This window comes from Aplidium turbinatum, chromosome 5 (genome assembly GCF_918807975.1).
Source record: "Aplidium turbinatum chromosome 5, kaAplTurb1.1, whole genome shotgun sequence".
NCBI lineage: Eukaryota > Metazoa > Chordata > Ascidiacea > Aplousobranchia > Polyclinidae > Aplidium > Aplidium turbinatum.
Window position 1 is genome coordinate 614,161 of NC_137476.1, and position 19,283 is coordinate 633,443.

At 39.4% G+C, this 19,283-nt stretch overlaps 2 protein-coding genes across 4 annotated transcripts; one reads left to right on the plus strand and one right to left on the minus strand.

Moving 5' to 3' along the window:
* Window positions 1-6,168: 6,168 nt before the first annotated feature.
* Window positions 6,169-12,943, plus strand: LOC145770554 (uncharacterized). Of its 3 annotated transcripts, none has more exons than XM_082582234.1 (8): window positions 6,169-6,351; window positions 6,422-6,499; window positions 7,567-7,650; window positions 8,683-8,957; window positions 9,024-9,109; window positions 11,601-11,736; window positions 12,080-12,181; window positions 12,249-12,943. In XM_082582234.1, the coding sequence occupies exons 1-8, from the start codon at window positions 6,264-6,266 to the stop codon at window positions 12,345-12,347; spliced, it is 948 nt and encodes a 315-aa protein (XP_082438360.1). In that variant the 5' UTR covers window positions 6,169-6,263; the 3' UTR covers window positions 12,348-12,943. The 3 variants fall into 3 exon arrangements, with proteins under 3 accessions (XP_082438360.1, XP_082438361.1, XP_082438362.1); XM_082582235.1 differs by having other exon boundaries at window positions 7,570-7,650; XM_082582236.1 differs by lacking the exon at window positions 6,422-6,499.
* A 2,479-nt stretch (window positions 12,944-15,422) lies between these two features.
* Window positions 15,423-17,650, minus strand: LOC145771397 (uncharacterized). Its single transcript, XM_082583157.1, has 3 exons — window positions 17,553-17,650; window positions 16,345-16,667; window positions 15,423-15,889 (listed from the first exon to the last, which is right to left on the minus strand). The coding sequence occupies exons 1-3, from the start codon at window positions 17,576-17,578 to the stop codon at window positions 15,477-15,479; spliced, it is 762 nt and encodes a 253-aa protein (XP_082439283.1). The 5' UTR covers window positions 17,579-17,650; the 3' UTR covers window positions 15,423-15,476.
* Window positions 17,651-19,283: the final 1,633 nt, after the last annotated feature.

Consider the following 19,283-nt stretch of genomic DNA (forward strand, 5'->3'; position numbering starts at 1 on the left):
ATTGACCGAATTTTTTGAAGACATTTCGGACAAATGACCGAAAAGTCTCGGCGAAAAAAAAAACCCAGGCTTGCAGTATCCTAATTGTGCCGAAATTATGTTAGTGTACTGTATACGTAAATCGAGGTAATCTTCTCGCAGGGAGCTATTGATTTGTTATTGGTACCTGATTGAGCAATTAACGTTATTTCATGATAATTTAACGTCGCTAGATGTCGAATTAATGTAAAACAAACGTAAATTTCTTATTGGGCATTGTTGTTGCGCGATATAACTTGCTGGGAAAATTAATTCGATTTGTGCTGACTCGAACGTTGAATCAACCCAAAATTAACTTACTTTTCCCCCCAATGAGTTATAACGTGAATTACCGTAACAGCGTGTGTATCGCGTTGATTGCTTTATCGCTACTTTTGGTATTATTACATCACAATAAATCAAACAGTGCGGTCGTGATAGACTATTCGATTATTTTTTTTCTCTTCTCGTTTTACATGTTTTGGTACAATTTTTTCGTAATAAACGTTTACAGCAATTGCCGAGGCAATTTCAACTTTTGCCGTTTGGCCTCGTCAACCTTTTTGCGAAGAAGAAATATGCTAATTTTGAAAACTGTGTGAGTGTTCACAGCAAGTAAAATAGTCCGAGGTGAGGTCTTGGTGCGATGTATCTGCTGATTAAACTCACGTTGCGAGTAAATCAAACAGGAAGAAATTTTGAACAAATTTTGTCCGAATTAAATGCTCATTTTGCGACGGCATTTGTATTGCCATATCAGAATGGCCATTATGACGTTTGCGACGGCATTTACCACGGCAATTGCCGTGTGCCGCCGCTAATTTCGAGGACTGCAGTAAAAAAAGATAATACCCAAGGAACCAAGGAAAATTCACTTTCGCTCACATGACACGCAAAAATAAACTTAAAGAAAAAAGCCTGTGAAACTTTGCACAGCAGAAAATAGTAGCCTACCGTCAACCGGGGCTACTTTGATACCCGGGGTAACTTTAATCACTTGGGGCTACTTTGATCATTGCTCAAAATCGCCTGAAATTTTTTTTGTACATGGATAGACTCTTCATGGATATATAAATCATATTTTTGTGGTGGTGGATCCCATGAGGGTTCTGCAAGAGAGGTCGGAACAGGTACAAAATATTCAACTATAGTATACAATACATGTATATTGTATATACTAAAGTATAATAGACTTAATGGTGATCCTGACAGATTATGGGCTTTGATTATTATGTAGTAATTAATTATTGTTTAAAAATTCCAATTTTTTGTATTTCTGAGGGGCTACATGGTTATTTAACCCCACGGGCTACATGGTTATTTTACTAGATTTGGGCCTATGATCAAAGTAGCCCCAACCCGGGGCTACTTTGATCAAATTTTGATTTAAAAAAAAACACAGGTAACATAGTGATTTCGAAAATCACTATGCATACATCCATAGCCACTAGCCAGGATACATAATGTTATGATAAAACAATAACCCATCAAATTCTCTTTGGTTATGGCCCTGATCAGGGCTGGAAAAAATGTTTAGCTTCCCGGGAATCTGTTTTTAGCAAAAAAATTTTCCGCGGCTTACAAGCACGATAATGATGTCATAACTACACCGTTTACAGTTTTCCGGCAAAAAGCCTCACGCAAAAAGTATAGACGGCCATCTGTAGCTTCATAGTTTGTTTTGTTTTTCATATCTTTATCCTGCATTGCGGGAAAGCGGACTTGAGCGCTATGCATCGGTGTACGCCTTCCGACGTACACCTGACCTACGCTGCAGCCGACGGCAATGTCTGTTTCCAGTTGTCTACTCTACTAATGACTTAAATTTGGTACTACCCATTACTCGAAATCGATCACTGGGTAGAGGCAATTATCGTAAAGTTTCTTGCCCAGAGAAACAACAGCAAGTGCGGGTGTCTGGAGTCGAACATGCAGGCTTTCGACTGCGAGCCCAACGCGCTAACCACTCGGCCACTGCTGCCGATAAACAGTTCTAATAAACAGTCTTGGTATCGTATTTTATTCGTAAGCAGGCATGGCACACTGTTTGTGCCTGATGTGCCCATTTTGATCGGAATCTTCTATCAAGTCTTCTAAAGTTTGTTGATACACCACAGATTGACACATTCTTCCGCAATGGAGTTATACACTGACACTCTGACAGGTTCCACCTACTGCACTGGGTGGCAAGCCGAGGGCAAACAAGAAGGTGGTCCGCTTTTTGGGGCTCGGTGCCACAGATACATGCAACAGGGCCCGTGTCGTAGCCCCACTCCACCATTGTAGACTTAGTACGTCCAACACCGGTTCAGAGTCGATTTAATGTTTTCCACCTTGCCCAAGGAGCGTTTGCTCTGGGGGGAGGGACTCTGATGGTGGGATCTTCATTTCAGTGTATGATGGGTCATTTTCGAATTGTTGTTTCCATTGCTTAAGTCTTGTTTCTTCTTTTGTTGAGGTTAGTGGCTGAACGTGTGTTCAGCTTGAAACAATACGAGATCACGAGCCGCTTGTTACGTACTTGACAAGTTGACAATATGCTTTATGCTCGAACGGGTTGATAGTATGTGCAATGTGCATGAATAGCATAACTAACTATTAAGCGATATAGGCATATAGCACAAAAAACGGCCAGGCGGCTGAATGCACAACAAGTTTTGCTGAGTGAGAACACAAGACGTTGGGAAAATTACTTCTGTAACTTACAAAACAACCAGTTGGTTACACGAAGAATAACGAAACGCATTAATTAATTTGACAACAAAATCAAAATTATGATGCTATAACAGCTGTTTTTGTAAATTAAAGAAACCGCAAGCAAGTTTTGCCCATGCGAAATTACTACAAATACATTACCAGGAAATAAAAGATGGTGACGATTTCTTGTTGTTTGGTCTATCTACCACAGCAGACACTTTGTACATTTTCGAGCAAACGTCATTAGTACTAAAGTGCCATAGTTTTCCTTTGAAATGTAGGTTAAGAGCCTGTTTCACGATGCTAAAATTACACTTGCTTATGTGAGGCTCATTCTAGTGAATGAGCAGTTCTTTGCTAATGTCTTTATTTATTTATTTTTTATTTGTGGATGTTTTTGTACCTCCGCAAACATTTCGAATTTTTTCAATTACACTTCCCTTGCTTTTTAAGACGCTTTCGGGCGGTCTACTGCAATATATTTGCGCAATTTTGCTAAGAACTTGTTCAGCTCTGAGGTACAAGTTGGAAATCGTAAATACGCACTACGCAGTGATACGAAGCAGTGTCGGAACTGCAATGCGTCAGCAAATTACGATGGCGGTTGGCGGTGAATGAAAGACGTTAGTAACGTGATTCTTACGGTAAAAATTTCCCGCGAACCGACAAATTTCCCGGGAATGTCATTCCCGGATTCCCCATTTTTTCCAGGCCTGGCCCTGATATGATCCGAAAACGCTGAAAATTGATCAAAGTAGCCCCAGTTGACGGTAGTGTTAGTGTAGAAATTTTCCGACTCCCAGCATTGTGACGCAATAAGCCACACGATCTCGTTCGGTGGAAGTTATCAGTTATGTGACGTATTGACCAGCTACTCGGCGCTTTGACTCTACAAACGCAAGTTGTTGGTCTGATGAAAGCCTTTCAGAGTGACTTTACTGAATTTTTAAAAAGCCTACTAAAACCGTAGTTATAGTTCTGCAATGGCGAAGAATTATTATCAAGATAAAGTGATTAAGCATGACGATCGACGGCTAAAACTGGTGTGGTCGCCGTGAGACTTAATTTGTCCGCCGAGATAGCTGCTCAGACCGGACACGTTTGTCCGCTCGAAACAAAAAGGAATTTCGAGGCCTGTAGGCTACTTCGAATTATAATATATAATACTGGTCACTTTGAACTTTAGCTCTTAATACGCGTAGATACTAAGCTGAGAAAACAGCAAACCGTACCTCGTTATTGACACTCCTAAGTAAAAACAAAGCAGAAGAAATCAAGAAAAACGTTTTTAAATCATTGTTACTATGCTTCAACGGCACCATGCTGGCGTTTATCAGCTACCGTACTTCTGTTTCTTTTGTTATCTTAGGAGCAGCGCTCTTGTTGCAATAAGTAGATCTTTTAATTGAGATCGATCCGCAATGAAGGTCAAACTAATGCAAATCTGAACTTGCAAACATTTGCTTTAGGATTTTTTAAAATAATTTGCTGGGGAGGCAGTCACCTCGAGCTAAATTCACGGGGGGCACCGCCTATGTGTAAGATTATTGCAGCCATCCATCTCGCATGATGATGTGCCCCTGGAGCATAGATGTTGATAGCCTTTTCTCCATCTTCAACAGTACCACCAAGATATAACAGTGACAGCTTTGTCATTGCAGCGTTGCCGTATTTGGTTTTTTAAAAGTGACGGCCAAGCTTCACTTGCATACTGTAGAGCACTCCTCACTCGCTTATTATACACATGACCTCGACTACCAAAGGGAACAATAAACATCCTTGTTCATAAGGGTGAGCTTACAGAAATATTCCAGGCCACAAAACCTAATTTGGATGATGATGAATAGTATCCTCACTGCTGTGGCGCCCATACATCTTCCTAGTTATGCAATCATCTCACCAAGTTAGCAAAAGGCACAACATCAAGTTCTGTGTCACAATTCATGTGACTTTGAAAATTCTGCATCACTATTCAATCCATTCATGAGGCATTCCATTATAATTCAACAAATCCAAATAACCACTAAGTCTTCAATTTTGATGACTAAAGCATATGTTATAGTATGTGAAAAATGCATCTCGGCAAAAAAAAAAAATTGAAAATTGGACAAGCGGTTTTCGAGATATCGCGTTCTGAAGTTTTGTTGTTGTCACTAGGTGGCGCTATTGATGTGCCCAATGTTTTTTGATTTTAGGGTTATATTTGAGGTAGAAAGTCGGTTGAAGTGTCTATTCCACCATTTTTCATGATGCAGAATTCAAAAATTATGTCAATTTTAGTCTAGAAGAATTAGCTAAGGAGTTGTGTGGCATTTAAAAAAAATTGGGGGACCAAATGCCAACCCCCAAATTTCCATGTGGGTAACAAGATATCCCAAAAAAAATTTTTGTTCTTTAAAGTTTCTTGCGTATACTTCATGATAATATACTGTTTATTTATGAGACTTTTGTCCTTTTTTCACAATGCAACCTTTTATTAAAGACTTGCATGAGAAGTTATATGATCTATTAATGCAATATTTGAATGATGCGTGCTTATGATGTCACAATAACAAATTACAGATTTCCCAAAAAAACTTATTTCGTTGTGAAAATTGCCCGGGAAAACCAGCCTTTGTTTCAAAATTGCAGTCAAATTTTGTTCTCCCGGGCAATTTTCACAATAAAAAAAAGTTTTTTGGGGAAATCTGTAATTTGTTATTGTGACATCATAAGCAAGCATCATACAAATATTGCATTAATAGATCTTTGATATAAGGTTGCATTGTGCAAAAAGGACAAAAGTCTCATAAAAATACTATCATGAAGTATATGCAAGAAACTTTGAAGAACAGAAATTTTTTTGGGATATCTCGTTACCCACATGACAATTTGAGGGTTGGTATTTGGTCCCCCAATTTTTTTTAAATGTTCCATAACTCCTTAGCTAATGCTTTTAGACTAAAATTGAGACCATTTTTGAAATCTGCATCATGAAAAATGGTGGAATAGACACTTCAACCAACTTTCTACCCCAAATATAACCCTAAAATCAAAAAACATTGGACACATCAACAGCGCCACCTAGTGACAACAACAAAATTTCACAATGCGATATCTCAAAAACCGCTTGTCCGATTTTCAAAATTTTTTTTTGCCCAAGTTCAAATTTTTAAAACAACAAAATATATCAAAACCAACACCTTTTGAAACCTAGTGGTTACATTTCTGTCTAAAATTTGTTGAATTATAATGGAATGCCTCTCATGTGACTTTGAAAATTCTCTGTCATCGTTCATGTGACTTTGAAAATTCTGCGTCACCATTCATGTGACTTTGAAAACTCTACATCACCATTCATGTGACTTTGAAAATTCTACATCACCATTCATGCGACTTCCAAATTCTGCAAAGTTGTTCTCTTGCCATTTGTGGGAACATTTCTCTTTTATTTATATTCACTTTTGCAGGTTTGCACTAACTTTTTTAACTTTCTTAATTTTGTATTGTCGCTGGTTTGCTGTGTTTGTCAACCCTCATATAGGTACTGTAAATGGTCTGATCTCGCTATGTCATTGTATGTTTGCAAGAGCACATTTGACACTTCAGACGAACGTTCCAGGAATGCACGAAGAATCCGCCGTCCCCAAGTTTCTGGTGTGTATGCAAGATCTGCCTTGTATTAATTACCATTGTAATGTATGTTGAAACTTGTCTTATGACCCAGATGCTGACGTCACTGTGGATGATGGCAAAGACATAAAAGCTGATCTTGATTTTTCTGGTTCCAGGAGGCAACTCGCTGGTATGTCACATGGTCGGTTCAAAGTCATTGAGAAAACAATTTGTGTAATTTGAAGCACCAAGTTTTTACTTCTATATTGCAGTGTTGACCTCGTTTTGATGAAATAGTTAGTTTGTTTTGTGCAACACTTTGCTATCGGCGTAATTTGTATAGTAATGGCTAGTTGTGGCAATTTCAATTTGATTTGGGAAAGGATTTTGGGCTAGGTGAAACATTTGCTGAAATCTGAAAAGCAGTTTTGGTCTAATTTTTAGTGCAGTAATAAGGATAACAATCTTCTTACCTGTGCCACTTCAGTTTTTGAGTTTAAACAAACATTAGACAGTTTATTTTAAAATTCGTGTTTCGGGTTATTTTACTAAATATTCGTGGTTAGGGAAATCACCATAATGGCTATATAGTTGTGGCTATAAAACATGTTAAGAAACGAAATCAAACCTCTGGTGTCTCACCCCGGAATGGCCCGTTTCGGTGAGTTTGATCCGGTGAGTCCGATTCGGTGAGACCGATCCCGTGAGTCCGATCCCTTAATAGGGGATTTTTTTGATTTTTTTTTTAAATTATCGGGTACCGTAGCCTAATTATCATTGCCGTTTTAGGGTTAGGGGTTAGGAGTTGAGGTTAGGAACTCACCGAATTGGACTCACCAAATCGGACTCACCGAATCGGACTCACCGAATCGGACCCACCGAATAGTAGCAGACCCGCCTGACCCAGGGGGCAATTAGGGCTGAAAAGTAACTTTATTCATGGCGCATTTACAAGGTCGGATCAATGTATATAAACCTACACAAACACATAATTGTGCTTTGTTGGAATCGCCCTTTGAAGGTTACTTGTTGGTTGCATCCGTCCCTGAATATTTTCTAAACTCAACTCATATAATGTTCATTTCATAAGGTAGAAGTGTTGGATTCCTGTTTTCTTGTGATTGAAGCTAATAATGAATTAAAACCATCGAAAGTTGCATGTTGGCTTGTCTTTCAATCATTGCAATATCTGATCACAATCATGTGCTGAAGCTGTCAGCAGCAGATAACACGTGTTGTAATAATGTTCTATTGCAGCAGAGGGCAAAAGTTCAGGAAGAAACCGCAAAAGTAAATTGATTGAATCAATGGCTGCCAACTTTGAGAAGAACAATTCAGCAGGTACACTGATTTGCTGGTAGGCTTTCTAAAAGATATATTGAATTATTGGAAACTTAGTAAACTCTTTGCAGTTGCATAGCAGGGGTGTCTAACGTTTTAATTATAGTGGGCTGCAGAACCTATTAAATTTCAAGAAAAATGGGTACATAAGAAAAACAATTACAATTCATTAATTTCATCTTTGAAAAATAAGAACAAATAACACACACATAAAAAGAAACCGAAATTTACTTCTATATAATTATATTATAAAGCCAATGAGATTTTTGACATTGTTTTTCAGCTAAGATGTTTTGCATTGAAGGACGTTGTCTTGATTTTGAGGATATTTGCTAAGTGTTTCTTGGTCAGTCTGTTTCTCTGCAGTTTTGATGTTTTTCATTGATGAACATAACTGCTCGCAACAATATGTGCTGTGTCACACTTGCAGGTTGCACTGGTGGTGTATCGTGTATGAAAGTTGTTGAAGTGCGGCATGAATTTCAGAAAATTTATGAAATGATATATTTTTAAATTTTAGTATTTTTTAAATTTTAGCAATTTTCTAAAAAATACTACTAAGATTAAAAATGACTGGTGGGCCGCACACAACTCAGACCGGCCGCAGGTTAGACACCCCTGGATACCCTTATCCTTCATGATAGTAATTTTTTGTAATAGCCTACTATCATAAAGTGTAGAACATTTTTGAATTGTTGTTGATTATTTCTGAAGCAATACAGACCACTTTGCATTGGTTCCATGAAAACTCTGCAAAAACTTCTTTTTCACTTTAAATTAGAAAGTAGCGGAAGCACGGCTGAAGCAAATGTAGCGCCTATCCGCTACTGTTACATTTGGAAAAAATTAAGTATTTAATGTTTCCTCAATCTTGCTATGCGAACACCTGGCTTCTGTAACAAGCAATCCACCAGCAACATGCTTTACCAAATTTCATTTATCCGTCAATTGTTCTTTGCTTGGTGGCGAAACACAGTCTGGTTGGATTGCTTGGCTGTGACAATTTTCAGCCTAATCAATTTGTCCACCCAGGCACACACACTTTGTCCACAACCTCCCCAGCATCCAAAACAACCCGTAACATGGCTCCTATTCCTAAAATTACAACCGAACCTCCCGTTGATGACTCACCTCCTCCAGAAGACGACACTCCTCCTCCGAGGCAGAGTTCAAAGAAGAGTGGAGCAAGTGCGAGGAAAGGGAAGCAGCAAAGAGAGAAGCGGATGTTGCGCCAAAAGCGACGAAGCACTGGAGTTGTCAATCCGAAGGACATTGAGGAATCAGAGAAAAAGGACATGGAGCACAATGTGAGTGTTCTTCCAATTCCATAGTTCCCGATAATACTTTCACTTCACAGTTATTGCTTGTTCCAGACGGAGGTGGACACAGAGCTGAACAACACGACGGCAGCGAACACACAAACTAACGAGCTTTCCCCCGCATCCGCCTATTCAAAAAGGTAACATTCCAGAGCAGTGGTTTTCAACCTTTACGACTTGGCAGACCCTTTTGGTACCTTCGAAGTGGTCGCAAACCCCTAAAAATATTTATCTGAAATTTTGGTAACCTATATCGCGTCTCCTAATGGAATCAAAAGTTTCATAAGTCTCGAAGCGACCCACTTAGAAGAATTTGCTGAACTGGCGACGCATTTATGACGACTGATGACATTGACGAATGATGACATTGACGAAGTTATGTTATGAGCTACCGGGTTGGAACACAGCATCAAAAATCAGTATTCTCTATGCTGATTTAATTTTTTTCTATAAATTCTATCTAAAATTAATAGAGTTTTTGCGCCGTTACAAAGAATTTTTCTCTTTTTCATTTGTTGTAATCAATATTCGTTTTAATCACACTTATTGCAGAACTGTGAGTGGTGATAGAATGATGACTAACGTTTGCATTTCCAAGTTTTGATTAACAATCTGCTGTCTCAACAGAATTAAGTTGAACATTGTTTTATTAAAAAATTTAATTAATTTGTATGATATTTTTTTAGTTGGGAAACCTTTGTGCGATGTCCTTTGAAATTTCAAACGACATGAAACCAGTGCATTGCGACGCACAGTTTGAGAATCGCTGTAATTCACAAATTAAGCACAACCAATTTTTAAATTTCGTAATTCATCAATCTTGCTGCAAACTCGGGAACTTTCGCTTCGTGAACCCCTTGGCTTCCGCGACCCCCGGTTGAGAACCACTGCTCTAGGGGCCTTCGTTTCTGACTTGAGCACCTCCTAACCATCCGGCTATTCCAGTGGATGTTGTTTTGATTTATGATAGTTACGATACTGGGCCATGTATTTATCACTTCTCGTCACCAGGGTTGTCGGTATTTTACCTGACCCAAAAAAAACCGAGTGGGTTTTTTTCAAAAAACACACTTAAAAAAAAGAAAATAACCCATAAAAAACCCAGAGCATCATATTTGTCCAATGTTTATCAGAAAATTGAAAAAATGAACCAAAGTACCACAAGGTACTTAAAACAAACTTCAAATTAGGACTTAAGGATGTGATTGTGAAGGAAATTTCCAAGGATAAATTGAAAACACAGTGGATATTTCTGTACACAAAAATCAAGCAATGCCACTTTGTACTACACTAAAACTCATTTATGCAATATTTTATTGAGTTATGCCAGCATGTACTGTGAGTGAGAGGTACTTCATTGGTAAAAAGTAGTATTTGAGATGAAATAAGCATGAATCTACCTTTTTTGTATCTTTTTTAAATAAAACCCAAAAAAAACGGTTTTTTAAAAAAAAACCGTGTTTTTATCAACCCTGCTCGTCACCCTTCAACACTGATACCATCAGGAACAATGCAACCGCGCCACTTACATTTCAACACTGGGCCGTGATTTGGGTCGGCTGCACTTGGTTTGCGGCCGGTCGCACCTCATCGCCTTGGTGTTTACTTTAAACTGATCAAGGCGGCGTTGTTGACATTCGCGGTCGTCTCATCAGCGAACCACTGATTTATCACCTGTCCTGTGACGTCATAATAGGCTTTGTGACGTCGGTGTCGTGTTGAGGCTGATTGGCCGCGTACTGAGGTTGTAGGGTGACTGTGTCGAAATGTAATTTTAATAAATTTATTGAACGGTTTGGCGTCACTACAATTTCACTCATTGTGTCGGTCGAATTGCCTTTTTGTAGTTTCTCTTCTACCTATATTAGTTAGTACCCCGCAATGCTTGCGCATGTTTTGCGTTAAACGCAGCAGAGCAGTTTAGTATATGACCCAGTTGCCCTAGTTCAATAGTCTCGTAGTAAAGGCATCCTTGAATAATCAGCCTTCACATGTTGTTTCACTTTCCTTGTCCGAGCCGCTTTGACATCACGGCCCAGTTTTCGCAACCCGTTCTAGAGGAGTGGAAAAGTAACATTCTCTTGTACACTGTGCAGGCTAAATAACAAAACTAATGCGTTTCCTGCATCTTTTCATTTTTTTAATGAACTAACACGGCAGGCTACTCTCCGACTGCGAGGGGTCTGTTGTGGAGGCGCGAAAAGTTGTCTATTTTACTTGATGTATTAGCAGATCCTTATTAGCACCAATATACTGTGCACATGTGTACTATACATGGCGTACCTGGCGTTTGCTGTGTATCAACAAGTTCAATTTGTTTGCTTCGCTTCCTGCTTTTAATGGCATCAAGTGTCTGGTAAAAAGTCACAAGTTTCTTACACAATTTTGTACCTAACTGTAATAACTCCTCAACTACGCACCCCCTAGGAACGAGCCTCGTACGCCTTCGATATGTTACCACCCCTGATTGAGAATTTTTCATTTCAATGCCAAGCCGTGAAGAGGCCGATTTGATTCTAAAAGTTAAAGGTTTCGTCTTGTCGAATAAGAAACAAAAACGCTTCGAAATGCAACTGGCTCGCCGTTCGTGGCTTGGTAGATATGTTTACACTGATGATGATCTTTGTGCAGGTCATCGTCGGCCATATCCAAAGTGTCATCGTCAGTTCACGATAGCAACGGGACGTACAAATCATCGCAAGTTTCAATCATCAAGACGTCAACATCGTCAGTGCCACCCAGTAGGAGAAATGACGATGCTCCCCCAGTAAGCGTCGTATATTGTTATGTAACATTTCATCTATTGTGCGTCGTTGCTACCTCTGCTTCAATAGACAGGGTTGTGTGGGCGCCACTGCCAACTCAAATGTTCTCAGAAGCAACAATGTCAGCTACAGCATGCTGTAGTCAGCAGTGGTTTCCACAAGAGTCAATAAGCATCGAGTTTGATTGATAGCTCATGTCTATCGCGTCACGACTTCGCGCGCCGTGATATGCCCTCGCGGGTATTTATGGAACATGACGTCACACGTGCTTCGGCTGCAGCCGCTGTCTCAGTGATGTCACAGCCTGCTTATCGTGTTGCTCGCATTAAACAATGGCTGTGTTAGTTGCCAGGTAACCGTGGTCAGGACAGCGATACCCAAACGCGATTGGAAGCAGCTGAGGCGACCATCTCCAAGCTGAGGAAGGAAATAGAAGATATGGATGAGGTAAGTTTACTCATCTCGATGGGAAAGTCTGTTGGCATGGATCGCTGACCTCACATCCTCTGTTCAGGATCTGTGTCAACTGGAGAAGGAAAACAAGGAGCTGAGACACAACAACAAGCTTCTGGAGGATGAGAACCGAACGCTCCTCCTCTTCATTAAGAAGTAATGATGCTCCTCCTCATAAAGAAGTAGCGATGCTCTTTCTCTTCATAAAGAAGCAGCGATGATCATCGACTTCTCTGGCTGTCGCACTTTATTGTCCTGCGGCGTCAACGCTGCTACCTATGACGCCACAGCGAGTTGAATCGACCACTTGTCTAGTTAAGGTTTATTTTCCGGTACCAATCATCGTGCGAGCACTTTGTGTACCTTGCTTTGCTCCTCTGTTTGCGTCCTGCTCCTATTTTGTTCATCACATTTCATATTTTAACTTTTGTACAAAGCATTCATATAATTATCTTTATTATGACGTAATCGTTGTGCAATTGATAACGGTACAAGTGACCTAACCCCGATAGCTTTATTTTCTTTCCATATTTTTATCGCCATTTTATCCAAGATCAAACATGCTCTCGCTGCTGATGCAATCGTGTCCTTCTCGCCGTGGAGTCACGTGACTGGTACTTGCCGGACAACCAGGCTGGATTCCAAATGAAATTTAGTAAATTGTTTGCATTTCTGCTTTTGGTAACACATGCGATGAATCCATTGGACGGTTATCGCCGTCCACGCGAGTGACCGCCAATAAAACTCTAAAAACTCTGGTGGTTTGTTGCTCGTAGACAGTACAGTGTTGCCAGACGAACTTACCGACCAATCAGGTGCTCGGGAAGTGTACTGGAAGCTTTGAACCACTGACTCAGGTCGGGTCACCGACATTGACATAATGAAGGCTTCACTGTTAATTATATCATCCACTAGCAGGAGTTCCACTCGGCATAAAATCATGTTAAATTTTCAATTTTGTCATAATTGGCTTAAAATTATCACAAAACAAATTGATGTTCTCCTACTTTCCCCTGTTGTGATATGAGCGTCAGGTCAACAAATGGTGTGTATGTTCTCTAAACAGAGCTTAATTATATGCGCAATTGTGCATACGCCTGTGTTAAGTTACTTGTTAATGTTTATGCTTCCCATCTACAAGCACGACAGTTTTGTCTAAGCAGTGGCAACGGCAAATTTCGACAAGTCGCATGAAAAAAATCCCACAAAAATGATGAAAAATCTCAACGAGTACTGGTAACTTATTTGTTGTTAAAAGTGATTCTTTTCAATTAGCCGCATCGAATAAACCAAAACTAATTGTTTTAACTCAAGATCAGGTAGGCTACTTCATGCACAAATCTTGTAAGTTTTTCACCTTTGTGATTATGGTTGGTTTTGAATCTTTATCCTCGGACTGACAAAGCTTTAATAGGTTAGCCCATTTCTGGTAGTAATTCGCAAACTGGACGCAGGGCCGGTTACCGAGATTAGCAGAGTGAAGTTTTCTGATTGCTGAAGTGTTGTTGCCGGAGAATTATTCCATTCACTAGGTGCCGCTGAATGGAGAACAGTCCTGAAATGCGTTGCTCAAGCGCACACCCCGAGAGTCGAACCAGCGTCACGTGATCTTGAGCCGGGCGAACAATTTTTCTTTTACAAGCGCAAAATCTGATTCAAAATGATTCTACCTTAGGCCTATGTTTCCAGATTCAAAAACTGGGCAAAATTATAAGCAGGCATACACTAAAGTCAAATACCACATTCAATGGGATATCTCACCCATTTAAAAATGCTTGTGTTTGATGTAAAAACTAACAACCACAACTTCAGTAGGCTGCCTACATTCAGTCAGTTGAGTTTTGTTAGAATAAAAAGAAACAGGGCACGACTTTCACCTCTAAGTGTCACAATTTTTGATCTCTTTCAAACAGCCTCGCCGTTTGAATAACAAAAAAGCCTGCATGTTCGACTCCAGTCACCCGCACTTGCTGTTGTTTCTCTAGGCAAGAAACTTTACGATAATTGCCTCTACCCAGTGATCGATTTCGAGTAATGGGTAGTACCAAATTTAAGTCATAAGTAAAGTAGACAACCGGAAACAGACATTGCCGTCGGCTGCAGCGTGGGTCAGGTGTACGTCGGAAGGCGTACACCGATGCATAGCGCTCAAGTCCGCTTTCCCGCAATGCAGGATAAAGATAAACAAACAAACAAACAAAAGCAATACAAACAGAAAAAATTCGAAAACCATCAATCGCTATTGTAGCCTACATAATCACTGGTGAAAGCTGTGGTAGGTTAACTGGGTGGAAAACGATTTATCAATTTTTTTGTTTACAACAATTGAGTTTTTTTAACGCTAATATTAGGAGAAAATCATTTTGCACAAAGTTGAAAACAATGAACATTCATCACTGTTTGCTATAACGTAAATCATGGGTCTGCAACATCTCGTAAATCAACGGTGGGCAAACTGCAACATATTTTGTGGCTCTTCTAGCTGAAAGTAATATTCAAAATTGCGTCAGTGTTGCTTCCTTACAACTCAAACAGCTTAAACGAGTTTAAGTTTCCGAAATAGTTTGTTTCGATGAGACATAATATCAAAGCTTTCATTTTCTCAGTGTTAGAATGTGAACAAAATGCTTTTCTGAAGAGGCAAGCTTAGATCACAAATTGGAAGAATACAAAAATAAATTGTAAAGCCTACAAAAGGAGTTTCATGTCAGATTTGCAGGAGCTGGGCCCATGCTTTAATATCCTTGCAAATCTATTCAACGCCACTTCGCCAACCGTTTGTTGCAAACATGTCTGTTGTTGGAATGGAACTGATTGAAATACAAGAGGACATGCCACCAAAAATAATTATAGTTAATGCCATTCTACTATTGGGTTTTGGAGATACAGTAGGTTCCACAGAGTGTAAAAGACCAGTAAATGGCATTTCTATATTTAACAGGACAATGGCTATTGTTTTGATTCTCTATTTTCTGAAATGAAGTTTGTAAAATCAAATTATGCGATTTTAACAAATTAACACTTGGTGGAATTAATTCGTTCAGCTTTTACAACACCTCGTTCAAATTCTCAGAGATTTGCACATTAGGGCCTACACAAAAACCTAATATTGTGCTTATTGTTGTTTTCTGTTAAAGTTATTTTACTTAAAGCTTGCATTGTTTACCTATTTTACCGACACTACACACTTTTGTGGCTTGCAGGTGTTTGTAGTTTTTAGCTAGTGACACTTTTATTGACAAAGTAAACAGCAACGCGGATACTTAAGAAAAATGTAGGAATTAAACATTTAGCTCTCTCCTTGTCTTTCAAGCCTATCCAAAGTAATCGATCTCAAGTGACTGGGTTGCCTGAAATATTTGCTTCTTCCAAACATCCTTTCCCACCGTCCTGCAGCACGATTCACGTCCTCTTCTGCAGCGGGATCCGGTGACATGGGATCAACTTCCGTCTTTTCTTGATGACTTTCATCTGATGAGCACAACTCCGGTGAAAGAGAAGTTCTTAGTGAGTGGCCAGGAATTGTCTGTTCCTGAGTCCTAAAATTCCCATTGGACCCAAGAAGAAATCCAGCAAAGAAGGTTCCCACATATGCTCCGACCTCGGAAGAGGTTTGAAGATACAGGGTCGATAGAACTCCACAACCGAATAAGACGACAACAAAATAAAATACGGCCGGTGATCCTTCGGGCGTGAGGAAACCTGTAAATGCAAAAGTGTTGCCGCATTATCGTATTGGCTGGGTAGGCCTAGTCTACGGAAATATGGCAGTAACAAAGTCTGATCCAAGAAACATTAATGATTGATTGTGGGGATATTTTGGATTAGTTTTGACTAGTTTGTTTAGTTAAATGCAAAAGTGTTGCCGCATTATCGTATTGGCTGGGTAGGCCTATAGTCTACGGAAATATGGCAGTAACAAAGCCTGATCCAAGAAACATTAATGATTGATTGTGGGGATATTTTGGATCTTTGGATTGAGTTGCTTTTAAAACATTTCAACTCATTGTCAAGCACTTGGCGCGAATTAAACAAGTAGTCTATAAATTGCAATATCTTGAGGCCTCCGCGGAGAGATCGTAGCCTAATAGATCCTATATAATCGTTACACTTCACTCGTGATGTCACAGACGAATCGATCGTTAGAACTCATCTACCTTGTTTGCATGATGAGTTTGCTTCCGGGAACTCTCCATTGGTATCGTCGGATGATGTGTCGTTCTCCTGAATAGGTCCCGGTTTCCTTAAATACCCACCAATATCTTGAACTGCCTCCTGAAGCATCTGCCAAACTGTGGGTCCATTGTCAACAAGGCGCGATGCATCGTCGTCCGCTTGTGACGAATCGTCCATGTCGGTCGTTTGTTCGAGTTGAGGTTTATCGCTATCTAGTGGTGTATGATCACATTCTTTTTCCTCCTTAGCTACGACGTCAGATGCAAGACTAAAGGTTTCTTCATTTTCAGTTTCTCCAGCCATCCTAAAAGTTGTGGCAAAATAAGTTTGTCTTAAAGTTAATGACATGAAAATAGTTTTGTGAAACTGTGAGAAAAATTATGTTCACTCAGCGGCGGATCCAAAACTTAAAACTCCCTAAATCATAAAAAAGTAGGCTAATTTTATTCAGAAAGTCATATTAATTTCTAGACTACACATCGTTGTATTTAGTTGGAATCGCCATCCCTTCACCCCCTAAAACTAATTGGTGGATTCGCCCCTGCCCCCTGATCTGCAGTTGCACTTAGGCTAGCCTATTACTTTATGCCACGTAGTTTTGTTTTGCACAAAACTGTTTGGGGCAAATAGATAATAGCTATTCCTGGTGACAATAATCAAGAAGTCTGTAGGATCAGTTTAGGGACAGTAGAATACCGGGACGACTCACTTTAATGATTTTTCCTACGAAATGGACAGCTGGAGGGTCACTAAGAAGTTTAAAAATTAACAGAACTGCACAACGTTTTCTTTACTATTAGGTAAATTTATTCTCATCAAATGAATTGCTATATTTGGTTAAAATTTTGGGTGCTAAAAAATCTGCAAAACCTCACTACAGCAGTGTGAGGCTACTTACCGTTGCCGGTGTTGCGTGAAGTCTACTCCTGCATTATAATGACTTGAATACTATTAAATGAACATGATATCACATATTTCCTACATTTATTTTGGCGATACACACTTTGTACACACGTGGGCAGGTCATATAGGCTAAACTGCACGTGAGTATGCGACATATGGCAGTAGACCACAAGCTGTAGTTGCATCAATTTTTGTCATAACATTGTGACCCTCCAGTTGTCCACCTTACTTTTGAGTGAGCAATCCCCTACTTCTACCATCCCTAGATCAGTTGAGGCAAACCAACCTTTTGCTTTCGACACCTTTGTTCATTGCTTTAGACTTGCAGGCCAATCCTTGAACACAAAGTTATATCAACAAAAATAAATTAACAAAACAATCTCTGCTCAATTAGCAGGAGGTTATTTGAATGACAGCATGAATGAAAATGTTTTGTGCTTGCTTCTCCTTTACATTACTCTAAGCAAAATAGGCAGAAAAGTCACAACAATTCCAAAGAGGCTGCAGAGCCTGAGATTTTGTTTCGGTTAAAATACAATCATCAGGTTGCCACGTGCCAATGCTTTGAAGAAAAGTCAAATGTAAAAAATTGTTGACAGCAGTAACTTGGTTACAGCAGTAACTTGGTTACAGCAGTAACTTGGTTAAGCCACCGACGTCCAGGCATCTTTTTTCTGCTGCTGCAAACTCAAAAATGTTTCCAACTCTCGCAAAACATCAACTGCAATTAACTTATTCTGGAAGCATCTACGGTACCAGTAACTACGTGACGAAGTTTCAATAGGTTTTTTAACCTTGCTTTCACAACGCAAGCTTTCTTGATGTGCAACAGAAAATATCTGAAACCATTCAAATAACAATCATGTTATAGCAGTCACCGTAAGCATTGTAGCACATTTTGCGTAGATAAAGCATCAGAGGTCATCACATTGATCAACATGTCAGAGCTTCTCCATCTACTCGTGAGGCCATTTAATTACAGAAGACGAATTTGCTGTTGCATGCCAGTGTAAGTGCTGAGGGCATTGCAAATTGAATATGCTCCATCTACCGGTTTAATTCAGACAAGGTTGCATCCACGAAAGTCGTATGTTCCAACAGTTGTTCACTTTTGGATTAAAGGTTTGTTCAGCTTCAAACCTGCTTCAGTTCTGAACAAAGGTGGGCAGTAACTAGTTACAAAAGTAACTAGTTACAAAAGTAACTAGTTACAAAAGTATTCAGTCCGGCTCTCCTATTTTGCTAAACATTTTAGACTCCCACTTCAATCCACCTTCGGTCGATCGATAGGCCTACCCGTGACTGGCTCCTCATTTCAAAACTCCGGCTCCTGTCGCCTGCACGTCTGGTTCCAATGCCCCTAAACTTCATTGTAAATGCACCTTTATCAAAACTTTAACAATTTTTAGCAAAAATTAAGTAGGCTACCGGTAGGCTAACCAGAAACTTTGCTAATTTTCTTTTTCTTGATTAAATTGCAAATAACTCTTTGCTGCAAAATGTCAAAACTGAAATTATTTCCCATGTAATAATATTTATTTGCATCAGACAAAGCTGTCAATATCCAAAACAACGAAATAATACACAAACTGCAAATGCACAAATAACGAACAACATGATGCTGGTTGATTGTTTCGATAAAGATGCTGGTTGATTGTTTCAATGGTTACTTTTTTGCTGGTGAGTTGAATTATTTCCAGCATGGGATTATAAATCCATTTCTTTTTGATTCAACAAAAATGACGGATGAGGATAATTTGAAGGAGAACATCATCGAAATGAAAAGCTGCAAAAAATTGAAACTGCTATTTGAAAAATCAAAGTTAGAAGATTTTTGGTGTTTTGCTACAAAGCCTTCCCAAGTCTTGCTATGGAAGCCATGACAGTGTTAATTCTCTTCTCAACAACTTATTAGCCTACTGTGAAAGTGGCTATTCGACCATGATGTATATCAAGAATAAGTACAGAAATCGTCTGCAACTGGAGGATGATTTCGTATTGCCTTGAGTAAAATCAA

What these genes read in the sequence shown, in the direction of transcription:
- LOC145770554 (XM_082582234.1), top strand. Translation starts at nt 6,264, where the DNA reads ATGTCATTGTATGTTTGCAAGAGCACATTTGACACTTCAGACGAACGT. An exon ending in CCGCCGTCCCCAAGTTTCTG is followed by an intron (nt 6,352 to 6,421) that starts GTGTGTATGCAA and finishes CTTATGACCCAG; the next exon opens with ATGCTGACGTCACTGTGGAT. An exon ending in AAATAGAAGATATGGATGAG is followed by an intron (nt 12,182 to 12,248) that starts GTAAGTTTACTC and finishes TCCTCTGTTCAG; the next exon opens with GATCTGTGTCAACTGGAGAA.
- LOC145771397 (XM_082583157.1), bottom strand. Translation starts at nt 17,578, where the DNA reads ATGAACAAAGGTGTCGAAAGCAAAAG. An exon ending in AAAGGTGTCGAAAGCAAAAG is followed by an intron (nt 16,668 to 17,552) that starts GTTGGTTTGCCT and finishes CACAACTTTTAG; the next exon opens with GATGGCTGGAGAAACTGAAA. An exon ending in AAACTCATCATGCAAACAAG is followed by an intron (nt 15,890 to 16,344) that starts GTAGATGAGTTC and finishes TTGCATTTACAG; the next exon opens with GTTTCCTCACGCCCGAAGGA.